At 46.8% G+C, this 26,424-nt stretch overlaps 1 protein-coding gene across 1 annotated transcript in view; it reads left to right on the top strand.

The window, feature by feature from the left end:
- Positions 1-2,801: 2,801 nt before the first annotated feature.
- The window catches only part of PSD3 (pleckstrin and Sec7 domain containing 3), a 342,030-nt gene continuing 318,407 nt past the window's right edge, over positions 2,802-26,424 (top strand). The window contains exon 1 of the mRNA XM_058657452.1: positions 2,802-3,615. Coding sequence (XP_058513435.1) covers positions 2,860-3,615 — 756 coding nt within the window. The 5' untranslated portion in view covers positions 2,802-2,859. The remainder of the gene's footprint in view (positions 3,616-26,424) is intronic.

Below are 26,424 nucleotides of genomic sequence, written 5' to 3'. Positions count from 1 at the left end.
GGGAGATCTTCCTCTCTGTCTCTCCTCCTCTATGTATATCTGACTTTGAAATAAAAATAAGTGAATCTTAAAAAAAAAGATTTATTCATTTATTTGAAAGGCAGAGTTTCCAGGAGAGAGAAGGGAAGAGAGAAAGAAAGGGAGAAGGAAGTGGGAGAGAGAGAGAGAGATCTTCAGTCCACTAGTTCACTTCCTATTGGTTGCAAGGACTAGGGCCAGGGAAGGTCTAGAACTCCAACCAGGTCACATGGGTGTGGACAGCCAAGCACTTGGGCCATCTTTTGCTACTTTCCTGGGTGCACTGTCAGGGAGCTGGATCTGAAATGGAACAGCTGGAACTCAAACCAGGGCGTAAATGGGATGCTAGCGTCACAGCTAGAAGCTTTAATCCACTGCACCACAATGTCAGCCCTGAATTTTTTTCTTTTAATTCCACTTTTCATCAGCACTTGGAAAGACCCTGGTAGGCTGTGTGTGAATGATGTGCCTCCAGCCCGCTGTGTCTCAGGGGATGACCTTCCAGCTCCTGCCCAGTCAGCTGCTCTCACAGGTCCTCATTCCTGCCCGCTCTTCCCCTCAGGAACACGGTCAGCAAGACTCAGATGGGCTCTTGTGCAGGATGAGGACGGTGGCGTCCATTGAAATGCTCTGAATGCCAGCTGCTCCATCACTTTCCAGGTGATCCACATCTCTCCTCTTTTCTGTGGTTTCTTCTGTTGTATTTTCCATGACGATTTTGCTAGAAGGAAAGGAGCTCTTTTTTTTTTTTTTTTTTTTTAAAGGAATTACCATTGCTATTGTTCTCCTAAGTTAAGAAGCTGCAACTATGCTTGATTTTGACAACACTGATTTTATCCATTTGAAAGGGAGAGTTGGAGGAGGGGGACGACGGGAAAGAGCTCTTGCATCCACTGATTCACTCCCTGAATGGTTTGGATAGTTGAGGTTGGGCCAGGTAGATGTCAGGAACCTGGAACTCCACGTGGGTCTCGCATGCACCTGGCAGGGATCCAAGTACTTCAACGGTCTTCCACTGCCTTCCCAGGTGCACTAACGGGGAGCCGGATAGGAAGCTGAGCAACAGATTAATGCAATAATTAAATCCCTTCCAACCAAGAAAAGTCCTGGACCAGATGGCTTCACTGCTGAATCCTACCAAATATTTGAAGAAGAACATGCCCCAGTTCTGCATAGGCTACTCCAAACAAAAAAGGAGGCAGTTCTTCCAAACTCTTTCTTTGAAGGCAGTTATTACCTTACTACCAAAGCCAGATAGAGATACAATAGAAAAGAGAGAGAGAGAGAGAGAGAGAGAGAGAAACTACAAACCAATATCCCTGATGAACATAGATGCAAAAATCTTCAACAAACTACTAGCCAACAGGATCCAACAGCACATTAGGCAGATCATTTACCCAGGCCAGGTGGATTCATCCTTGGCATGCAGGGATGGTTGAACATTCGTAAAGCAATAAACGTGATATACCACATCAACAAATGATAAATAAAAACCATATGATCATCTCAATAGATGCAGAGAAGGCATTTGATAAAATCCAACACCACTTCATGCTGAAAACCTGAAGCAAGACAGGCATAGAACAATCAAAGCAATGCACGAAAAACCCAATGCCAGCCTCATACTAAATGGGGAAAGACTGGAAGGTTTTCCACTAAGATTTGCAACTAGACAAGGATGTCCACCTTCCCCACTGCTATTCAGTATAGTATTGAGAGTTCTCGCCAGAGCTATTAGGCAAAAGAAACAAATTAAAGGAATTCAAATTGAAACTGAGAAAGTGAAATATCCCTGTTTGGACATTATTCTCTACATAGGAGAACCAAAGGACTCTATCAAGAGACTTCTGGAACTCAGGAGAATTTGGTAGGGTAACAGGATACAAAATTTAAGTATTCTTTAAAAGCAAGCAAACAAACAAGACAAAAACAAAACAACAAAAAACCACTTCCAGTCTTACTTATTACCTGGAGAATGTTGCTTCTATTGATTCTTTCTTCCTTTCTTCCCTTTTCTGCCTTGACTGACTTTTTAGCGACGCCCAGTGCTTTGCCCATCGGGGGCGGGGAGGGGTGCTGTGACAAAGCACCACAGTCTGGGTCATTTGTCAGGAATAGAGAAGGTTGTTTCCCACAGTGCTGCAGGCTGCTGAGATGCCCTGGCTGCGTCCTCACCTACGCCTACGCCGCCCGCTTCCCTGACAGATGAGACCTGTTAGTGCCAGGCCATGGGCAGCACTGGCATCTTGGGAGGGAGCACATGGGGCTGGGAGACAACTCTGGCAGAGCCCCTGAACAGCTGCAAGGTTTTGAGAAGTTCACTAACACATCGAAGTTGCTCCTTTGAAGAGACTTTGTGGCATGTCAGTGGATGCGTTTTCCGGAACGTCTTGGTTTGGATTCTAGAATCAAGAGGCATCTGAGTGTCAACAGCATTGCTCACGTCCACGCTGGATGGTGAAGACACTCAGCACCACTAAGACGGAGAGCAGCATTAAACAGGCAGCCCAGGGGCCTTTCCATTTCAGATAAGAGGCAGGGAGCCCCCATGCGATATACCAGGTGCCAGGGCCAGGCTCACGGCCCAGGAGCCCCCACCAACCTGTTTGTGTGGTTCTGGGAAATGAGGGTAGAGTCCAATTCCCCAGCCAGGATTGTCTCCAGATTCCCTCCAGCTGCTGAAGGTCTGTCTTCTGCTTCCTCAGGCTGCGCTGGTACCATGGGGCCCAGTCACCTCTGCCCACAGCTGCTGCCGCCGCTACCACCACCACCCGCCCGCCTGGGGCTCTGAGGTTTGGAACTGGACCCTGGTAAGGACCAGCCCTGCCCCCCGTGGAGGAAATGGCAGAACAGCCTGGGCCGCTGCAGCACATGAAAACTTCCTTCCTCTCCATCCAGCTGCAGGGCCCCCCTGCTCCAGCTCTCCCCGCCCAGGCTCCAGCCGCTGCAGCCCCAGGAGGTCTGGAGGAGGGACGCATTTCTCCCAGTCCCAGGATAGGCTTCTTGGCAGGCTGGGAGCTCAGGCGCACGCAGGGCTTGGCTGTCGCTCCGTGGAGCCTGCTGCACAAGGAAAGCCCCAGCCCAGAGGAACCAGCCGCTCTCAGCAGCTGTGTGGCCAGGGAGGAGAAGGAGACAGAAGCCAAGTTCCAGGGGCTGGATGGGAGGAGGGCTGGTGTGCATGCATCCACATGGGGCAGGCCCTGCCAGACCCCCGCCTTCAGGAAACTCAGCAGGTTCCAGCCTCTGCCATACAGACCTCCTAGGCCAGCTCCCGTCATGAGCCATGGAAACAGCGATTGCTCCAAGAGCGGGAGACACTACCCGGGCCTTTCTCTCCCTGAGCCGTGGGGCGTGGACTGTGGGTCCAGAGACATTCCGAGATGCTCTGCTCCACTAGCCACCGTGTCCCATACTGTCGGGACAGACAAGAAAGTTACTCTGATGAGAACTACTGCGACCTGTCGGCTACTCCCAGAGCCCTGTGACATGGGCCTGGGACCCCCAGGACTGGCGACGAGAGCCCAGCTCTATAGGTACTGCCCCACAGTGCTGACCAGCCAGTGCTGCCCAGCTCCACCTGCCGCACTGCCTCTCAAGGTAAGAACCTGTGTTGTGTTTGACTGCCCCCAACACTTGCACTGCCTGCCAGGAAGTTGGAGTGGAGACATAGGTTGGGGGGGAATATGTGTCTGGGTGTCCCCTGTCTTAGATGGGCTACACCATGGTGGACGCTGTCATCTTGCAGGCAAGCTCTGCACTCTGCACCTTCCTTGTCCCTCAGCAATATTTCTTAGGGAAGGAGACATGCAGTGCTGTCTCTCAGGATTTTTGCCAAAGACAGAAGCACAGCTGGGGAAGGAAGTGTGTGCTTCATAGGGGAGAACCAGAGAGAGGGCCCCAGGCTTCCCATGGGCACTTGTGGGGCCTGGGTGGTGCGTACCCATTATGCTAGATATTTCTTCCCACCCCATTAATCTTCAGAGCCAGTCATTGGTTCATATTTCCAACTTCCAGAGACTGAGGGGTGATCAGGAGGGGAAAACAATTCTTCCCTTTCTTCCAAGCCACAAGGACAAGAGCAAAGCCTGTTTGCAGAATGGACATTGGGGATGACAGGGATGTCACTTGGGTGTCATGGAAGCTCCCAGAACGTCAGCCCAGCCTTGGGCCTCAGCTGTGTCCTCACTGTTGTCTGGGAATGCCAGGCTTTCCAGGGGCTACATCCCTGACTGCACAGAGAAGGGCTGAAGCAGCATGTGTGGTGCCCAGGTCTCTTGCCCACAGCTGGCTCCACACCTGTGTCAAGCGCAGTCCACTCTCAACCTGCCGGCGCCCAAAGCCCACCCTCTCCACCTGCTCTCAATCTGGCAGCCAGAATTGAAGATTAGGCTTTGTCTGCATTCCTCAGGACCGTGGAAATCCTGCTGCCCTCTGCGTGTGTGGGGACAATGAACCGGTGTGCTGGGTTAGCTGGGACAGAAGAGGGCTTCTTACTGAAGGTCAGTACGGAGGGGACCCTTGGAGAAGCCACAGGAGAACTGGATGGCGTTCACAGTTGTCAGGAAGGAGCCTTCCTCAAGCTGGGAGGTGATATTGCTCCAGGCAGGTGCTGTGCCTCAGTCCCTCCTCTGACTTCTCCGGCTGCCCCTCTGCTGCCCTGGCCTCTTCTCCTGGTGGGGGAGTCTGGGAAGGACTGCATAGCCATGGTTAAGAATTGGGGAGCGAGGATAAGGCTGAATTCTCTCCAGAGGGGAACTCTTGGGATAAGAGAGGCAAACACACTTCTGTAGGATACAGTTTACATTCCATCTTGATGCTTATAACTCTCATTTCCTACAGTGACTTAACCCAAGTGTCAGAGCCTGGTCTGGAGGGGCAGGGAGGGCAGGGGGGTGTTGCACAGTGGTTGTGTGTAGATAAATGATGATCTGGTGACTTAAAACCCCCTCTCGCCACCCTGCTTTGGGATACAAATCTGTGCCACTACTGAGCCGTGCTATAGGATTTGTCTTAAGTATGTGGGTCTCTGTCTTGTCCACCTTATTTATGCTTTCTGCAAGTGTCCTTCTAGAACATCACAGGAATCCTGGCTGAATCGCTAGAAGTCCCAAGTCCAAGTCTTAACCTTGAGCAAACTCTGTGCTCCTGAGTCCCAGGGTCCCGTCTGGAAAACCCTGATGATGTCACTTGCTTTGTGTTTATGGATTTGTGTGGGGCCAGTGAAGGGGCCTCTTGGTTTGTGTGGTCAGGGGAATAGGAGAAGCAAGACCAATGGGACGCAAATTAGACACAGGGAGGTTGTGAAGTTAGGGGTGTGAGTGTATAGTGGGACTCCAGGGCCAACTTGAGGAAATAGTCTTGGACTTCCCTGTCAGATGTTCCATCTCCACCTGCTGGGAGGATGGGATGCAGCTGGGAAATTAGCTCCCTCTCTCATCCACATGTCCCTGTGGCTATAGTTAACCAGGTGGCCCCTGCTCAGTGGTGGGATTCAGGGAAAGAAATGAAATCTTAAAGAGAGTTGATCCATGTGTCCAGCCCTGGGAAATTTAAGATGCCCAACAGATTTGAAAGATCACTTTATGGGAACCAACCAACACTCACATGATTTTGGAATTTAATAGTCAGAGTATCAAAAAGCTGTTGGAAACATTACCCCGGAGGCAGGCATCAGGTAGCACAGCTCAGACAACCCTGGAGACGCCTACTACCTCTATCAGAATGCCTGGTTTGAGTCAAGCTGCTTTGCTTCCAATTCAGCTCCTGCTGATGGGCATCCTGGGAGGCAGAAAATGATGATCCAAGAGCTTGAGTCCCTGCCTCCCACCTGGGAGACCTGGATGGAGTTCCAGTCTCCTGCCTTTGGCCTGACCCAGCTTTGAATATTACGGCTGACTCAACCTTGAATATTTGGAAAATGAAGCAATGAATGGAAGACCTCTTTCTCTGTCCAATTCTGCCTTTCACATTGATAAGTAGATCCTTAACAAACAAAAAAAGACCTTGGACCAGCACTCTAGTCAACCTCCCAACGCGGCTCAGCTTTCTCGCATTGTCTTTTCTGTGGGCAAAACTTCCTTGGAGGATAATTGGACATTTCCTGGGGCCTCATGGTCCAGATGGCACTCCTCACCTCCCTGCTGGAGGAGGGGAATGGGGTAAGGTTCCTGGGGAACATGAGGTCTAGTGTCCCACCTGTAGAAGCAGGGAAGGGCTGTCTTGAGGCTCCGTTGTCCCGGCGGCTACCCTGCCAGCGTCTGAAGCCAGAGCTTGCCCATGCCAGCTTGAGGACCCCTTGTTCTGCTGCCCCTCTGTGGGAACCCAAGGTACTGTGCACGTCTGATTTGAACTGGGGGCAAAAGACTGAAACACAAGGTTGCCAGGCACAACTCAAAAGAGGCAGGAAAACTTTGTCTATAATTGCTTTAAGACACATCCACATATGAAAATAATCGATACTGTGTCTTCATAACTTGTATATTTTATGTCTTCAAACAGCAGTGATTTGGGGGGTGTGAATGACATTAGAAAATGAGTAGGGAATATATATTTTCTAAAAACAATTTTCCCTCAAACGCTCTGTGAAAACACAGTTTTCACTGAAAGCTTTAAATTTCCCAGAAATGTTCCCTCTCTGTTTTGGCTTTCCTTCCTCTCTCACATTAGTCCCTGCAATCCATCAACGGAGTTGCCCTTTACTGGGAGGGCCGAGGCTTCAGAGGATAGAAGGAGACCAAGAAGACAGACCAGGACTTAACAGGAGGCCCTTCGTTAGTCCAACGCCCTAACAGATCGGAGAGAACTGTCTTAACTCTGTCTTAGATTGTTATTCCTTGAAATGAAACCAATGTCTGAGTTCTGGAAAATGCATTAAGGCTCTGGGAGAACGTTTTTCTTTAAATTGGCACTGGCATTGAAACTGTGAAATCTCAGCTCTGGTTCTGCCATCTCCCCAGCCATGTACGTGGCCACCAACCACTCCCTGAGCAAAGCTGGCTTCTCTCTGGCACTCTCCCAGGTCAGTCCAGTGTCCCATGCTAACTAGGAATCCAGAAAAAAAGAATGAGAGGGAAGTGAGAGACTGGAGTAGTTTCACCTCGACTTGCCTCTGCAGCTTGTGGATGTGACCGAGTGACATCACTGTGAGGTCACCAGCACAGTGGGACGACCTCTCTTAGGTCTGGGAACCTGAGGGGTTCAGTGTCCTTCCTGCAGCGGGAGCAAATCCCTACTGCAGGGGATCGGGAAACTGCTTGCTTCTCCGACTGATTTCTGGTTGAGCAAAATCCCCTTCTGCAGATCAAACAATGACTTCCTCTGGTCTCCGTAGGCCCCCTGGAAATGGTCAGCTACCCCCTCTGGGACACACACACCACACTTCCCAAGACTGACCTCCATGACGCGTCCTATGTTTAGCAAGAGCATTACTCACCAGACAGCATTCTAGAAGAGTCCATCTTTGTATTTCTCCTTTCTGATGAATGATTTACAACTTTTAAGAAAGCAACCTGCACCCACGTGGGTGATGCAGAAGAAGCCTCTGGCTCCTGGCTTCAGATCGGCTCAGCTCTGGCTGTTGTGGCCACTTGGGGAGTGAACCAGTGGATGGAAGATTTTTCAGTCTGCCCCTCCTTCTCTTTGTGGATATACCTTTGCAATAAAAATAATAATGATTGAAAAAAAGAAGAAGAAATAGGAAGAGAGAAGGAAAGGTAGAAAGGAGGGAGGAAGAAAGCCCAAAGGCATCAGCCGTAAGAATCTACAGACTTAGCACAGGTTCAAAGTCAGAGTTGGTTCTGTGCTTTCCGGCTGGCCAAGCTGAAAGGAACACATGATTAGCTACATACTTCCAATCCTGAAAGGGAAAGAGGAGGAGAGGCAGGGAAGAGAAGAGAGAAGGAAGGCAGGCAAAAAGTAGGGAGGGAAAGGAATCTAATGGAAAATCGGACTTGGCATTTCCTTTAAAGAAAAATTGTTAGAAATAACATTTTGGAGAAAGTGCAGTTAATAGTGACTACCTTCCTATTTCCTTTGACATTATACATAGCACATAATTTAGAGAATCAGGGATGACTAAAACAGCAGGGTGATTCCTCACTCCCACCCTGTGTTCAGCCCCTTTTCCTTCTCACCAGCACCTCCTTCCCCCCAGTATCCTGCCCTGTGAGCACCAGCATCGTATTTTGATTTGGTTGTCCATGAATTTTCAGAAGGACCTGCATGCTCCCTAGCGGACAGTGGGGGGATACGTAAGTGAACAGGACGTGAAGATGACTTCAGAGCCTGACAAGGGCTTGGGAAGTGCTAAAAGAGCAGAGAGGCTGATGGACAGGGAGGGGCCAGCCGTGGGAAGCTCTGTGCACCCAGGCGAGGATGGTGAGGCTCCCAGTCCAGAGGTCTTCCATGCCACACTAGTGACCAGCCAACCAGGAGGTGGCTGGCATTATGACACATCAATACAGTGGAATTCAGTGTCAGCCTCTGCGCTTGGCATGTAGGCACTTTGCTGGACATACATGTCTCTTGCGGTTCAGGCTGACATTCCAGGAGCTCTTAAGCAATGACAGTGATATTTCTGTTGGGCAGGGCTGCGTGACCTACTTTTCTGCATGGACTCTGTGACTCTTCCAAAGAAACAGCTCTGCTCCGTGCCTAGACAACCTAAAAAACAAATGTTCTCAATTTGAAGAAAATCAAATGCCTGTTTTCTCTCCATCCATTTTAGAAAGTCCATGATGATGTTTTTTTCATCTTCAATATTTTTAGTAAGTAAACTTTTCCTTAAAACTGCCTGTACTATTGCTTTTCTACCATCTTTATTCTGATTTCCAAACTAACCTGTTTGTGGGTTGAGTCACTTTGTTAATTGTACTATGCTTTTGATGGTCGCCAGTGATTAAATTATTAGCAAGGCCCCCCCCCCTTTTTTTTCTTTTTTAATTTCCCCCATATTTTCTGTCCGGCACTTGATTCACTAGTTGACTTTCACTCTTCTGTTTGTTTTCCACCTGTGGGGTGTGAGCTTGGTGTGTGCACGTATGCATGGCTGTCGGTTTTTAAGGAGTTTGCCAACTGTGGTTTCACTTATTTCTTTTGGGAATTTCTGTATGGTTACAGGAAAAGGGGCAGGGGTGAGGCTAAACGAGGCATGACCAATGCCATTGGCAGAGGCAAGCACCTGGTTGATGCCTGTGGAGCGTGCCAAGGCCAGGAGGAAACCTTGGCTAAAGAATGTGCCCCACTATGTTTTCTGCCTGATTGAAAGCGGCCAAAGAAAGGGACTGTCAGGGTAGGTTAGAAGCCAAGGGTTTCAACAAGGAGCTTTTTGTTGTTTTGCCAAGAAAGGCAGCTAGATAACCAAGATGGGCTCCGTCAGAGCCACTGACCTGTCTCAAACTTCATGCCTCCCAGGAGGGGCACCACTGGCTGTTTCAATGTATCAACTTTCTTATTTTTCTTTGTATTTTCTGTTTGTTTTCAAGACAGAGAGACAGACAACTTCCACCACTAGTTAAAAAATGCACACACAGACTGTGCCAGGTGAGAGTCACGAGCTGGAATCCCACCCAGATCTCCTCCCTGGGTGGTGGGGACGCGAGTGCCTGAGTCCTCACCTGCTGCTGCTGGTGGTGTGTATTAGCAAGAAGCTGGAATTGGGAGCAGAGACAGAACTCAAAGCCAGACACTCCAAAATGGGATGTGGGGATGTAGGTGTCTTTATAAATAGCAGCTATTGACAGCAGAATCTCTATATGAATGTTTCTCAAAATGCCTCTGGGAAACTCAGCTCAGTTCTAAAGTATCTTAATTTTCCTGGAGTCATCCAAAATCACCTACTGTTTAAATTCCCAACTTTCACGATGTCCTCCATTTCTTCTGCTGATGCTATTCATGTAAGAGACAAATCCCATCTCGGTAAAACTTGGCTTTTCAGAGACTTGGAGCTGTGCAAATAGAGTAACAGAACCTAAAGGTTGTGCTTTGCACTGTCAAGGACAATGGGAACTGGATTTAGAGAGAAGCACCTGAAGGTGACTCAGATTAGGGGACACTTTCCCCGCCCTCCCATGCAAACCTGCTAGTCCTCACGTTCTTGCCCTATCCCATGGTTAGGGATGCAGCCCTGGGCACAGCACAGAGCCAGATGTTCCCATGGTGATAGGAAACAGAGTTGGCCAGGTGCCTGCAGAGGAGGCTGCCAGAAAGAGCTGAGGGATCCAGAGGCTGGGAAAGAAGATAGCAATCTAAAAGGCCGTGAACTTCTGATGAGACTCTGCTGCTTTCCTTCCTCCTTGCTTTTGTTATGGCCCTGATTCACTCCTGAGCCCTTCTTAATGTCAAGAGAGCGCAGATGGGCCATTTGTTAAGAGACCATAAACTTTGGTTTCACAATCTCTCCCTCTAGGCACTGGCGAAGGGGGAGGAGGTCTCTAACCTTATCTGCTAGAGCATCTTGGTTCTATCCAACCCTGGCTTCCACTTTGGGCTTTCCTGAAATTTGAAATCATGTACCCTCTTGCTCAGGCTAGGTTCTTTTTTTGTTTGTTTTGTTTGTTTGTTTTTCCGTAGGAGCCATTGTGGCCACCCTCCTGCAAAGCAGGAATGGTAGACAGGTGTGCCCTGCTTTCTCTCCCCTCTTAGGAGCTCCCAGTGTTTCCCTTGGGGCAGAAGCAGCCATCTGGCTATTCCCACACAGGTAGGAAATGAACTGAGATACTAGGCAGGATGGCTCCTCTGCTGGCCCTCACACGGAGTGCAGACTTAGCCATAACCAGGTGCTGTTTGGGTGGAGAGAAATGTGGCCATGAACGAGACTTTGGTCATTCTGTTTTTCATGATCTCTGCTAAAAAGGAGATTGGGGGGCAGGCAGGATTTTTCATGGGCTACATTTGGCCTCAACCCAGCTATCCTGCACAGAAAAACCATCAGAGGTCAAACTGTGGCTCAGAGCACCCACATGGATTGTTTGCTTTTCAACCTAGGCAACTCTACCTTGCCAGGGGAGCACAGGAGCAGGCTGTTGGCCCCAAGCCCTGAGTTAGCTTCATTTGGGTCCCAGAAAGCCCCCCGACGCTTGCCTATGTTCCATGGCTGGCACTATCGTCACCTCTCTCCTTCCATTGAGCCACTTCCACCAGTAGGTGTGCTTCCCCTCCTGGTCTAGGTGCCAATGAGCTAGTCGCGTAACCGACATCTAGATAGGGAGGTGGCAGGATCCGCTCGTTCCCAGAGCATTTCCAAACTCCAGGGCACTTTTTCTGCAGTGGGCTCCATCATCCTAATGCAGGGAGAAGGAAAGGCAGTATATGGGCAGCAGTTGAACTAGCCTGCTTGGTAGAGGACACAATTCTTTTTTAAAAAAGTTATCACCAAATAAAATAGATATATGTGTGTTTAGTTCTATGCATTTGAATAGATATATAAAATAAAGGTGTATTTTATTATAGAGCAAAACTACATGCGTATTATGCTGTATATCAAAACATATTACATGTAAATGAATGGTTATTAGTCTGTGTAACCTCCACCGCAATCAGGAAACAGAAGCGTTAACTTCACTCCCAAACACTTCCATCCTTTCCCACCCATCTCCCCAGGCAAAATTACACATCTGGTCCTCATCCCAGTAGTTTGTCCTCTTGGAGAACGTTGTAAAAAAAAAAAAAAAAAAAAAAAGAAAGCCTACAGTATGGAAACCTCAGTTAATTTGAGATTCACCCAACTTATCGCAGCTATCCACAGTAAGTCCCTTTTCTTGCTGATTCCATTGGCGGATATATCAGTCTGTTTATCCATTCAGCCGTTCAAGGACATGGCGGTTGGCTCCAAGTGGTTGAGCTGTTGTAAGTGCCAGTGTGCAGATTTTGTCCCAACATGAGTTTTTATTTCTCCAGGGAAAATCTTCAGGAGGGGGATTGTGCTGGGATGAATGGGAGTATACATTAACTGTGCAAGAAATTGCCCAAGTGTTTTCCAGAGCACGTCCCTCCCTCCACTTACACTGCCACCAGCAATAGAGATCCCATCTTTCTATATCCATGCCACTATTGGATATTTCCACTATTTTTTGTTCAATTTGTTCCTTTCAAATAAATGTGTAGAGGAATCTCACCCTGGTTCTAGCTTGGCCTTCCCCAATGACTATCCTGATGGTGAAGTAGCTATTCAAGTGCTTTTCCCGCTATTTCCTTTGTTCATATATGAAATATGCACAAGGAGAAGTATTTACACTCCAATGGCTGTATCTTCACTGACAGAAATGTAGGGAATATTGTTTCTATCTGATACCATACAAAATAATGTGAAGTGCATTGAGTTCTACAACAGTGACATGACAATGACATTATTCACTAAAATTGAATAGTGACTTTTGCAGTAATAGATTCTGGCCACATATTCATCATGGTGGTGACTGTAGGCATTCGTCAGAGGATTTAACCTATACATCAAAAGGGGTTTTTTGTTGCATACAAGTTATGCTTTAGTAAAAGCAACTTAAAAACAACAAAATGAGGGACAGCATTGTGGCAAAATAGGTAACTAGCTGCTTCCTACAATACCAGCATCTCTTATGGGTGATGGTTTATGTCCTACTTGCTGCACTTCTAATCTGGCTCCCTACTAATTGCCTGAGAAAAGCAGCAGAGGATGGCCCAAGTCTTTGACCCCTGAGTACATGTGGGAGACCTGGAAGAAGCTCCTAGATTCAGATTGGCTCGGCTCCAGCCATTGCAGCTATTGGCAAAGTGAACCAATGATTGGAATATCAGTCTCTCTCTGTCTCTCTCTGTCTCTCTCTCTCTCTTTCCTTCTCTTTGTAACCCCTGCCTTTCAAATAATAGATAAATGAATCTTTAAAACAAATTTGAATTTTTGTTGTTCTTGTTGATTCCTTATTTTGTTTTTTTTTATTATGAGAAGATACATGATATTATTTCAAATTTTTCAACAGTTTTATTTATTTATTTGAAAGGCAGAGCAAAAGAGAGGAAGAGAGAGAGAGAGCGCTCTTCCATCAGCAGGCTCATTCTCCATTTGGCTGTAATGGACAGATCTGCACCAGACCAAACCCAAGAGAGTAAAACTCCATCTGGTTTTCCCACGTGTGTGCAGGGGCAGAAGGAGTCAGGTAACCTTTCATTGCTATCCTACGTGCAGTAGCCAGAGAGTCTATTAAAAAGTGAAGTAGCTGGGACATGAGATGTCAGCCTTGTAGACAGTGATTTAACCTACTGTGCTACAACATCTGCCCCATCATTTAAAGCGTTTTACTGAGATTTGATTTATGTCCTAATATATGTTCTATCCTGGAAAATGTTCCATGTGCTGATGAAGAGAATGTGCCTTCTATAGCTGTTGAATGAAAAGTTTTCTGAATGCCTGTCAGAGCCATTTGCTCTGTGGTACAGTCCTGATGTATCTGCTGATTTTCTGTCTGTAAAATCTGTCCATTGATTGGGGCCCGTGGGGCACAGTGGCCTACTAACTAAATCCTCACCTTGCAACTGCTGGGGTCCCATGTGGGCACTGGTTCCTATCCTGGCTACTCTGCTTCCCATCCAGGCCCTTGCTTGAGAATTGGGAGAGCAACAGAGGATGGCCCAAAAGCCTTGGGACCCTGCACCCATGTGGGAAGCCTGGATGGGGCTCCTGGCTTTGGATTAGCTCAGCTCCAGCTGTTGTGCCACTTGGGAAATGTACCAGCACATGGAGGATCTTTCTCTATATCTCTCCTTCTCTCTGTGGCTCTGCCTTTCCCAAAACTGGCACCCATATGGGATGCGGGCAGAGGCTTAACCTAGTACACCAGGCGCCAGCTGCCTTGAAGACCTTTTTGTAGAAAAGCATCATCACTATTAGACAGATTGTTCAATGGCTGGTGAGATTCAGAGGAGCTCGTTTGGCTGGGAATTCAGTGAAGGTCTCTTTGGGGCACACCAGGCCTTTGGTGTGCAATGGTGAATAAAAGAGATATGGTTCCAATCTTGTAGCCTATTGTCTAAGGAGGAAAAAAGATCACAAGTAAAACAACCAAGCAAACAAAAATTAGATTTACAAATTGAAGCAAGTATAGAATTGTGGGTAACAAGGGTGAGTGGGAGGGAGGGAGCATCATTTACTTGGGCATTTGGAAAGAGCTCTCTGAGCAGTTGCATCTGCACCAAAACCTGAGGGATGCAAAAACTTTAATCAGAATGAGAGAGTGAGGTCCGGAGTGTCTGAGTCGGGACAGGCTTGGTAAATTGAAGGAATCAAGAAAAGGCCAATGTGATGGGATTCAGGCAGAAGAAAATAGCACATTGGGACTTCTTCAGCTATTACTTCGGTATTTGGTTTGTCCAGTGACTACGGGAAGTCATTGAAGAGCTGTGGACATGGAGTGCTATAATGGGATATATATTTTTAGATTTCTCTGACCACTGAGTGGAAAGCAGACTGGATGTAAAACAGGAAATGTACTTTGGAGGTGGTCCAATGACTCAGCAGAGTGAATATGAGGTATCTTGTGGAGCTAGAATTGACAGGACATGCAAAGGAAATGGGTAAAGTTGAGTGAGGATGAAAGGAAATTTGACCAACTGGATTATGAGACAGTCTGAAGGCACTGAAGTTGGCATGTCCCTGAAAGGGAGATAGATGCCTTAGGCCCCTTTAGCAGGTGTGAAGTCAGAAGTGCTTGTGATGGATCTAAGTAGAAACGTCACGGTGGGTCTGGAGCCTAGACCTCTGGGGAAGGAGAAGTTGAGGACCCAGCAGCATCTGGGAGGAGTCCAGGAATTCACACACATAGGTGGCTTCACTCAGAAAATCTAGAAGGAAAAGAGCAGTGACTTAGGACAAAGCCATGGTGCTCTAGAACCCGTGGAGCTCAGACAGCAAAGCAATGTGAGTGTTTACAGAAGTCAAGCGCAGACACTGAGGATTTAAAGCACAAATCTGGGCGCAACCAGACCGTAGACCTCTGGATGCCTGCAGCTGCAGGAGCTGTTAGCTTTGATTGCTGAGGGAAGCAGATGTTTAGCAGGACAGAGGAGCGTTAGGGCAAGAGTGGCTCAGGAGAGTCATTATTTACAGTTGGTATGTAGTGTTTCAGTATTTTAGCCACGACGATCGCCAAATGGATTTGGAGAAGCTGCACCAAGGTCTTAAAGCCTTCAAATGAACATAGACGGCATGGCCAGAGGAGCAGCAATCAACAGAGGCATCTCAGACACCTGACACTTTCCTGTGTCCAAGATCTTATATGTGAAATTTGTTCTCCTCTCCCATCAGGAGCCATCTGTTTACCTTACGATGGTTCAAGGTGTCCAAATCCTGATTTCTATTCTACTGAGAGGACAATTCTCAACACAGTATAGAGTGAATCTGAAACAGACAGCCAGAGCCTGCCTCCCTTGGCCCAGAAGGGTATAGGCAGGGTACATTGCTTTTCAAAGCTTCAACACAACGAACGGGCCCAGAGGCAACGGAGTCTGTGTTACAGATCTTGCACTGCAAGAAGAGAGCTTTGTCTGCCTGTATTTAAAAGACACGAAAGGGAAGGAAGTTATCCTGTGAGGAAGTTACTGTAAATGATCACATGTAAATGAGATTAAGCTTCAAAGACAGCAACAAGGGGCCTATTATTTAATATCAGGGAGGAAACACACCCAGATCTTCAAGATAACAGAATTACCCGACTTCTGCGTGCATCTTGCGTGAGGAGGGCAATGTTAAGAAGCAGACGAGCAAGTGAATGTGTGCTGTCCTGCCGTGTGCATCAGCACGGCTAGATGTCGGTCCTTACCTTGAATTCCGTGTCGACCTTTGGTGGACTTGGCTCTGTAGCCCAGCTTCATGTAATCTGAATACAGGAAAAGGAACCACAGGGAAGATTCAATCTCTGGAGTCACAGGTCACAGAAGGAGGTGTAAATTCAGCTGGGTTGGGATTTCAGGGGACCACTCCTAATTGTGCAGCTTGGTTTTGTGCTGTAGTCAGGGCACCAAATACATTTGCCCTTTCCAAATCTTTTTTTCCTTTGCTTCATTATCTTCAGATGGGAAAATGTGGCTTCATCCCTTTGCCCAGGGCTTGTGATGTGGATTCATGACAAATATCATACTACAGGTTAGCTGGGGAGTAAATGTGTCACTGTGTCATATAGGAGCCTACAGTTCAGTTAGGCTAAACTGCACTGTGGCAACCCTTGAATCTCACTGGTTAATACAAGTAGGATTTATTGCTCGTGCAAACCAAGAAGAGAGACCAAGAAGGTCTGCAGGGGGAATTCATTGCCTCTAGACACTCCTCTGCTTGCAGGTTCTGGGACCAGGCCCCACACGCTGCCCGCCTACCAGCGCTTAATTCCCCACAGTCAGGGAATGACATGCAAGCATGTTAGGGCACGCACGAGACATTTCTAGCATTTTTCCCCCTAGCCACAAGGTATACAGTGTCATAAATATCTATAACAAACATAGTGTTGAGTCCTGGTTGCTCCACTTCTGATCCTGCTAATACACCTGGAAAAGTGGTGGAAAATGGCCCAAGTACTTGGACCCCCAACATCCGTGTGGGGGATCCAGGAGAAACTTCTGGCTTTAGACGGTCCTGGGGCCTTGTGGACATTTGGGGAGTTAATGCATATGGGTAGATTTCTTTGTGTCTCTCCTTCTCTCTCTTTCTTTAATTCTGCCTGTCAAATAAAAACAAGTAAATCGTAAAAAAAAAAAAAAAAAAAAAAAAAAAAAAAAAAAAAAAAAGATTTAAAAGGCAGAGCAACAGAGATAGAACAAGAGAAAGGGAGAGAGAGCTGTCCCATCCACTGTTTCATTCTCTAAAGAACTGCAACAGCCAGAGCTGGGCCAGGGGAGGAATTCCTTCCATGTCTTCTGTGTGGGTGGCCCAACTTCTTGGGTCAGCACCTACCGCCTCCTGAGGTACATCACCAGAAAGCTAGATTGCAAGTGCTATAGTAGCTGACATTATTAGCAACAGCTTACCCCACTGTGCCACAACAATGGCTCGAGCGTTGTGTGTGTGTGCATCTGTCCTAACTGTGCTGCAGCATCGCATGCGGAGATCTTCCTATGGCTGCCGGGAGTTAATGCGTCTCCTAAAAATCGAAGTGTCTTTAGCAGCGGTGGGATCTCATTCTTGGAGCCTGTCTTTTTTTTTTTTTTTTTTCCTTAGCACTGAGGTTTTTTCCTCCTCTAACAACCGTGTGAGTTTTTCTTCACTGTGCTGGGTACAGCGGCTATAATAATGAATGAAATATGACCCCTGCCTGCGGTCCGACCGAGGCCATCCATCTGACTGTATCTTGAGTCAACCCGCCGCAGTGACTAGCAGCTCTGCAGACCTTCACAGAAAGTAGCAGTTATTCCGACGGGGGCTTTATTTCCCATGCCGTCCCTGAGCCAATCGTCCCCATCGCAGCAGCAGAATACATCAAGCAAAATGCATGCAAACACATTCATTCATTCATCTGTGCGTCCATTTGGAAAATCTCTGAGTGGCTTTATAGAGAGAGTGCTGGAGGCACCCTAGTGGGCAGCGATGGACAAGGTCCTGCCTGGTGGAGTCTGCGGAGAACCTAAGATGACAGGTTCTTATGGCACAATTAAGTGTGAACTGTGGTGTGTGCTGACCAGGGACAGTGACTGGCTGGGTGAGCAAGCACAGCACGGAGCAGACGGGCAAGTAAGCAAGCACCCGTGTGGGAGCTGCACGGGAAGGTTTGGTTCAACTCTGGTGGAACTTGAAAGAAAACTGGACTTGGGAGTCAGAGGTCACAGGTCCTAAGGTCAGGTCTTTTGAACCCCCCCGAGATGTGGACAAACTGGCTTTTTGGCGAGAGTTTGAGCTCCCACCTGTGGCTGCGCAGAGACGCTCGCTGCTGGCTGGCAGCCCAGGGTTGGTCGGCAGCCCTCGCGTCTGACCCCAGGCTGCTTACACTTCACTAGCTGTGATTTTTCTGACAGGTGGGGATGTGGCTGATGGGTGCAGATTACGGACCTCACTGCGTTTTTGTGGCTGGCTTCTTTCTTTTCTTTCTTTCTCAAAAAGGCACACTTGCAAGTCCCAGGAGTGCAGAGCCATTTAAGCCAGAACACTTTTTTTTCCCCTTTAATTTGCAGATTGCCATGTATAAAGACTGACTCCGCCAGGCTGCCATGGCCTCCTTGACCTACATTATCAGTAATGAGCTCCTGATTTGAGAATTAAGGCAGCTTCCCTCAGGAGTTCACCGGCTTGTCTGAACAGAAGTGCTCTGTTTCCGGGGGGCTCTGTCTCCCTCAGGACTTGGACGTTCTGTTAGGGGCTGGCTGGAGCTGGGAATTTTAAATGCTCAGTTCTTTCCTCTGTCATGGTTGTTTTATTAACGGTTTAGTCACTTAGCAGGTTAACCTAATAAGTGGCAGGGATGGAATCCCAACCTAGTCGCTCTGGTTTTATGCTTTGGAAAATAAAATTGAAAAAAGAATTGAAACTCAAGTATGTCATATGTAGTGTTTTTGTAATATGCACATAAGCATTTTTCCATGAAGATTTTTCTTTTTGCAGACCTTTTCAATCCATGGATTTCAGCAATCTTGCACCAAACCAAGCTTACGTTTTAATTCGATTTTGCCAAAAGCCTTTTCAAATCCCCTCCTAACCCCTTGACAACTAAATTGCTTGGAGTACAGAAAGTATTAATTAAGCACTTGAACGCCTTTCTCTATTTATGGACATATCTTTGCAAGCCCTCTCTCCATCTTTTTTTTTTTTTAACCAAGTTCAAGGCTATAAACCATTTCTCCAGGAATCTGACTTCCAAAGGCATGAGTTTTTAAATGGGGGAACAAAGTACATCCAGCCCTCCTAAAAGAATCCCATAAAAATGCTTCAGCTGTTCTTTCTTGCCTGCCAGGCGACAGGTCTGCCAGGCGACAGGTCTGCCAGGCTTTCTGAGGCCTGCAGGAGAGGGTGGAGCCAGGTAGGTCTCTTGGAAGGAAGTTGGCTGTGTTGTCCCCACAGGCTCTCTGGCACTCTGGTTCACTTCAGTCCCTGAGGCATCCATCAGGCATGGCCTCACTCTGGCCACCACCTCTGGCAGCGGTTTCAAGAGAATGAATTGGAAGCCCTGGGCTCTGGAAGTCTCTGGACACACATCCTGTTTGTTCTTAGGTTTGGACAAGCCCAGGTGGCAGACAGGCACTGCTGTGGAAGCCAGCAGAAAAAGTGAATCTGCAAGTCGCTTCAATTGCTTTTCTTTTCTTTCTTTTTAAATCTTGTTTGTTATTTTTATTGGAAAGGCAGATTTACCGAGTTAAGGGAGACAGAAAAATTTTCCATCTGCTGGTTCAGTACCCAGTAGCAGCAATGGCCAGAGCTGAGCTGATCCAAAGCCAGGAGCCAGAATCTTCTTCTGGGTCTCCCACGCAGGTGCAAGGTCCCAAGGCTTTGGGCTATCCTGTACTGCTTTCCCGGGCCACAAGCAGGGAGCTGGAAGGGAAGTGGGGCAGCTGGAAATGAACCGGGACCAGTATGGGTGCAAGGCAAGGATTTAGCCAGTGAGCCATTGCGCCCGGCCTGCTACTTCATTTTCTCAAAAAAAAAAAAAAAAAAAAAATCCATCTAGAAAGTATTCAGTGGACAAACATGGCTGTGAGTGGACACTGCACGACAGCAGAAGCTTTGGACCAGGATCGGGTCAGGGTAGTGTGACCTGCTTGGCCGCTGCTGCCCGGAGCACAGGCCCCTCTGAGTGTTCTCATGTGCTTCTGTTCTTAGAGAAGACAGAGCTAAGTCTGCGCTTTGTGAACTTACATCAGTCAGCACCCAGTGCACACCTTGTCCCAGAGGTTATGCCAGGGGTGGTAACAGATAGCTTCCGGGCCAGCAGTGCAGTGAAAGAAGCAGAGGTTGTAGTTCCTGCCCTCATTTGCATTCCCTAGCTCCTCTTTGCTACTCTCTCCTCTGTCCATGTGTCTGTGTACACGCCTCACTCCCAGAGGTTTACATCCAAGGAGGAAGGTTGCAGGAAGACAAGGGATGCTTATCCCAGGGCGTGAACCCTTCAGGGTGGGATTTCATTATCCCACTAGCGTCTCAAATCTCTTGCTCCGAGTGAATGCTACACAGTGTGCCAGTCCTGGTGCAGCACCATGGAGGCCACCTCGGGACTGCCCCAGAACACAAAGAACTGCGGTTAGAAATGGCCTTGCCCATCAGCAGCGCCTTTCCTCATTAGCGAATCTGCCTAAGCTCTTAAGTACCTTGCCCACGCAAGCACCTCGCTCAGTTCTTGCTTCCTGCAAAGAGATTTATGTCCACACATGCACAGAAGTAAGAGGCCTGCTGGCAGGGAGCCCCAAGGAAGTGCCAGGCGCGCAGAGGATACACTGACAAATGTAATTGCTGGCACCTGCTGCTCCCTGAGCTGCCAGCTGTGAGATGTTAACTCCTACATCCCCAAGAATTAGATGGGTAAAGGCCACTCTGTTTCCAAGACAGGTTCACTTGTGACCCACGCTTGAAAACTGTGTCCTTGACACAACTAACTTAATGTTTTTTTCTTTCATCAGAGGGCTCATCAAACATTACACTTGCCGTGACCTGGATCAGAGTTAGTTTTGGTAAGAAATACCATTTAGAAGGGGCCAGCACAGTGGCACAGTAAGTTAATCCTCTGCCTGTGGCACCGGCATCCCATATGAACGTTGGTCCATGTCCCAGCTGCTTATGGCCTGGGAAAGCAGCGGAGGATTGTCCAAGTTCTTGGGCGCCTGCACCCAGATGGGAGACCCAGAAGAGGCTCCTGGTTCTTCAGACCAGCCTAGCTCTGGCCATATCAGCTTTATGGGGAGTGAGCCATTTCTTGATCTTTGTAAAAACCTTGTTTTCAAATAAAAATAAATAGATCTTTAAATACCATGCAGAAACTTCCAGGATGTTTCTTTGGAACTTCCTTTGCCAGCTGTTACAAAACTTCATCGGCTTTTGCTAAAAGGATTAGTACCTGGCACTTTAGTTGGTAAACTAGCATTGTGTCAAATCTGGAAGAAAAGGTTTTATCTTGTGTTATAAACTTGGGCTTTTCAAGAGGTGGAAGGACATGAAAAGGGGCAAAGGGCCTCGACGGAGCAAGAAGGAGAAACATAACCTATTGTTGAACCTGACCTCTTTCAGATGCCAAGAAAGGAAATTCATCAATGCTAAGATAAATAAGGATCTCCATCTAGTATAACAGCACAAGATGTGCTTACTTCATCCTTGTTCTGTAGAATGCTTTTTCTCTGTCTCCTTTTGGGCACTCTCAGTAATACTTGTCTTATCCAGTCTGAACTTGAAATTAACTTCAATTCTCCTTGGTGGTATTAACTGCAGTTGTCCTTGATGACCATCTAGTAGACACACCAACAATGCTGTGATATGCATGTGGTTTGTCTTCCAAGGGTTCATATGATGGCATCCTGGTCCTTGTGTGGTAAGGAAGAGGTATGGAAGTTTTAAGAGGCGGAGCTCAGTGTGGTGTAATTAGGTCGGTGTGTGAGCTGTCCTCAGCAGGGATAATGTCGCTCTCATGGGACCTCAGTTAGTTCCCTCAAGAGTAGGTTGCCATAAAAAGAGCAGTGAGTTTCCCTGGCTTCCTGTTTCATAATGTCGTTACCTCTGCATGTGCCCTGCCATTGTAATGACATTGCCCTTGGGATGTCATCTCCATTGTGATGTGACCAGCACCGTTGTTGTGATGCCATTGCCACTGTGATGCCATCATCAGTGTAAGATGTTGTCACCATAGTAACGTCATCTGCCGAGAGGCCCTGGCCCAAACAAGGCTGAAGACACCCTAGATTCTTCTTCTTCTTTTTTTTTTTTTTTAAGATTTTTTTTTAATTAGAAAAGTAGATTGAATTTACAGAGAGAAGGAGAGACAGAGAGACCTTCTGTCCACTTTGTCCCCAAGTGACCAGAAGTATTTACTTATTTGGAAGGCTGAGTTACAGACAGGGAAGCAGAGACAGACACATCTTCCATCCACTGGTTCACTCCATAAATGGCCTTAGTGACTGGGCTTCGGCCGGGCCAAAGCCAGGAGACTGCAGTCTTTCCTGGCCCTGCCATGGAGTTCCGGGGCCCATAAACTCGAGCCATCTTCCACTGCTTTCCCATGAACATTAGCAGGGAGCTGGATTAGAAGTGGAGTGAGTGCCTGGCATGGCAGGCTGTGGCTAACTTGCTGTGCCATGGCCTTGGCCCCCAAACACAGCTGTTTTCAAGTGCTCCATGCTGCTGTTTGTCCAAGAAAGAATCCCTGACTGTATGCCAGAGAGCCCTGACACTGTTCTCCAGTTCTGTAGCAAAACATGAAATATGTGAAAGGAATAGCCAGTCATTTAGTGTACTCCCTGTTGTGTTATGAGTCTCTTAGTTTCATAACTTCTCATCCTAACAGTCTATAAGAAATAAAGTCCAAACTCCTTAAATTGTCATTCAAGGCTTTGCACAGTTTGGACCTCCTTTTTTTTAAGTTCTTACATTCTCTCTGGCACGTGCCTAAGCTTAACATCTGACCAGGCATCCTTCTTATCTCTCCAAAAACTCCCGCTCGCCCTGGAATAATCTTGTCTGCGGCATTTACTATAGCAAAGAGCAATTCTCATGGTATTTTCATAGTTCTTTCAATCTTACAGTTATTTTTATGTTTTATTTTACTTATTATACTTATTTAAATTTACTTGTTTTTATTGAAGAGACAGATCTACAGAGAGAGAAGGAGATAGAGAAAGATCTTTCATTTGCTGCTTCACTCCCCAAGTAGCCATAATAACCAGAGCTGAGCCTATCCGAAGGTAGGATCCAGGAGCTGCTTCTAGGTCTCCCACATAGGTGCAGTATCCAAAGTCCTTAGGCCATCCTCCACTGCTTTCCCAGGCCCACAAGCAGGGAGCTGGATGGGAAGTGGGACTGCCAGGAAACGAACTAGCACCCATATGGGATCCTGGTGCTTGGAAAGTGAGGGTTTAGCCCTTGAGCCATTGCACTGGATCCACTTGTTATGCTTTTTATATCCTTGTCCTCACCGGAGTAGCCCCACAGAAATTAAGTCCTGGATCTTGAAGAGTATGGAGTGATTTGGAAAAGAACAGCAAATATAATGAAAAGGATTTCAAGATGATTTACATCCATAATCAACCAAATATGAGGTACTATAAAGGTGTTCTTTGGAGATAATGGATATAATCCTATTTATCCAATAACTATGTGAGGATTAACATATTTGCACATTAGGAATTGGATTTGAGGGTGGAACAACTTGCTCACACTAATTTAAGAAGAACCCCAATTGGAATTCTGTGCCATGCTCCAAGGCTCCAGGCTCTTAACTCTGCAACAGACTGAGTCAGGGAAGAGAAATGGAGCCACCATACTTACCTGGCAGGGGAGATACCATGATCAGAAATGGAGCAACCAAAGGTAGAGACTGGAGTTAGTGAGTGGTATATATTTGGAAGGAGAAGAAAATTAGTGAGGAAACTGATGTGATAATTCTATTGTGAGGTAATGAGGGTCTGCGTAAAAGCTATAACAGATAAAGGACAGTCTACAAAACTGATATCAAGGAGCCAAATGGAAGAACCATGCAAATAAAAAGCAGACTTGTGGAGCTCGCCCACGGAGCCCAGCAGCCGACTTGCCTCTGAAAGCAGGTGGCTCTGTACAGCAGGTGCAGGCACAATCTTGAGGCCAGATACCCAGGGGCAGCTCCTCTGGTCCTAAGACTGGAATTGTTGCCTAGCAGCACGTTGAGCAAGAAACAAAAAAAGTTGAGTCTTACAGGGAAAAAAATATCCAAAATGCAGATAAGTCCTTCCTGAGTCTGTTTTCTCCTAAAAACAAAATATCACTACTGGGTAATTTGTGATGAATAAATGGTTGTTGGTTCACAGAACTGGAGGCTGGCAAACCCAAGATGCAACAGCCAGCATCTAGCAAGGGCCTTCTTGCTGCATCAGCACATGGTGGAAGGTGGAAGGGCAAAAGAGACAGTTCATGTGGTAATGCAACAAGGTGGAGGAATCCACCATGGCGGGGAGTGGGGGGGAAATCCCAGTGCCTATAAAACTGTGTCACATAATGCAATGTAATCAATAATAAAAAAATTAAAAATTAAAAAAAAGAGACAGTTCACTGCCAAAAGCTGTTTAACAAAATGAATCCCACCCGTGAGGATGGTGTTTTCACAGTGTAATCACCTCTTTTGGACCCCATCTTCCGATACAGTCAAATAGGTAATTACATTTTGGCATGAGTTTGGAGGGACAAACATTCAGGTCCTAGTAAAACCTAATTGAACATTTCGACACATTATGTGATCATGGAATATCCCTCCCCTCCTCCACCCCCTCCCACTGTAACCCTAAAGGATCCCAACCTACTCATTTCCTTCCATGCTAGGAATTATTAGGTCCTTTGAGGATATTGGCAGCTGTTCTATACAGTCCCTGGGCCCCACAACACACAAATGGAAGAGATGGTTGTCTGTGAGCTCTGTTTGGCTGAATGTTACAGCGTGTACAAAGGTTCCTGACCCTGAATTCCCACTAAACCTGCTCAAAAGCTGTTTGTATGGCATAATTCCAGATGAATTTTCACCATCTGATAGTCAATAAGTGCAGTCTGAGGCTGCAAATGGAACCGGTCTGCCGGCTCATTTGCTCCAAGGCTTGGAGCTTTCCATGAATTCTACTTGTTTCTGTCCTACCTATTTTTTGAAAGAGTTTTAGTATTTCTGAAACGTCAGGTTTGCTGCGGGTAAGAACTGGACTGTTGGGAATGGGGAAGGACAAAGCAAGGACTGTTTCCTTTGGCAGGGCTTCTGCTCTCTACTTGCAGTGTTGGCCGGCTCACTGATTTCATTTTACACACACACATATATATGTTATCTTACCCAGATGGAAGTTGTATTTGACTGCAGATGAGAGCCATTAATCGTCTCTTATAAGGTTGTACTCTCTTTTTAGGAACTATGATTCTCTCATAGACACTTAATTCAAATTTTTAAAAAGGGAATTAAGATTTTGGCAGGACACCCAGCTATCATGGATGAAATGAAGATATCCAAGTATTTCCAAGAGCCTTATTATGGATTTATGATACTACCTTGAAATCACCACAAATTAGCTCATGTTTCACTGACCCATGAAAGGAAGCACTCTTATGAGGTGATTTGAGTTGTTGTTGTTGTTTATATACCGGGTTTTTTTTTCTTTCTGTCCAGACATAATCAACTTTAAAGACAACCTGCTTTTCTAACAGAAAGTTGAAGATTTATTTGAGTAAATTTGAAAAGCAGAGACAGAAAGAGAGACTCCCATCTATCCATCTTTTGTTTAACTTCTCAGTCACAGTGACTGAGGTGAGGTCAGAGCCAGGAGTCAGGAACACTCAGGTCTCCCACAGTGGAGGCAGAAGCCACTTCCGTGGGCCACCAGCACTGTGTCTCAAGATCTGCATGAAGGTAGGAAGCCAGGTGTCAGGAGCCAGAGCTGGGAATCACATGCAGACCCTCTGATGTGGGATGTGGGCCTCCTAACCATTTTACTAAAGGCCAGCTCTCCCAGAACACAATGTTGTTGATGTTTCAGTCAGTAATTCTATGCTGTTCCATCTGATTTTCTTTACTTGACATACTTCAGCCTTCTTGTGGCGCTTTGGTTTTGAGTGTATGCCTGGGTTTTCTTGTAGTACTACTCACACAGAAGTCACCGCTAAGCGTGTAAAGGGGAGATTGGATATAATGTGGTTCTAGAAGTTGGGTTACCTGGGGAACCATTGTGAAGTTTGATATCCTTAGACAAAACAAAAACACAGGGCCAGTGCTGTGGCATAGTGGATAAAGTCGCCACTTGTGACGCCAGCATCTCACAGGGGCTCTAACGTGATCCCGGTTGCTCTACTTCCCATCCAGCTCCCTGCAATGACCTGGGAAAGCAGAGGGTGACCAAGGCCTTGGGCCCTAGGCCTCTGTGGAAGATCCAGAAAAGGCTTTTTACTGTTTGGACCAGCCCAGCTTTGGCCATTCTGATCATTTGGGGACTGAATTAGCAAATGGAGGTTCTTCCATCTCTCTCTCTGTAACTCAAATAAATAATAAATCCTTAAAAAATATGCAAAGACAAAATTGTGTGTGTTCAGTGTGAGACTCAACATATTTCTTCTTTTTTATTGTACAACATTGTAAAGGCCACATGTTCATTCAGCTGTTTGCCATCAGTTTTGTTTGGTTCTCACAGAAACATACACATAAGACAATTTTAATGAGCAGAAGTTCTGAAAGTTTCTCTGATGACAGATTTTATGTCAGGTTCAAATGGTGAATATTCCCAGGTTGAAGCATACAAAACATAATTTTTAAGCAAAATGTAGTCTTA

Source organism: Ochotona princeps, chromosome 32 (assembly GCF_030435755.1).
Source record: "Ochotona princeps isolate mOchPri1 chromosome 32, mOchPri1.hap1, whole genome shotgun sequence".
Classification (NCBI taxonomy): Eukaryota; Metazoa; Chordata; class Mammalia; order Lagomorpha; family Ochotonidae; genus Ochotona; species Ochotona princeps.
Note: the sequence above shows the minus strand (reverse complement) of the source record. Positions and strands in the feature narration are given on the sequence as shown.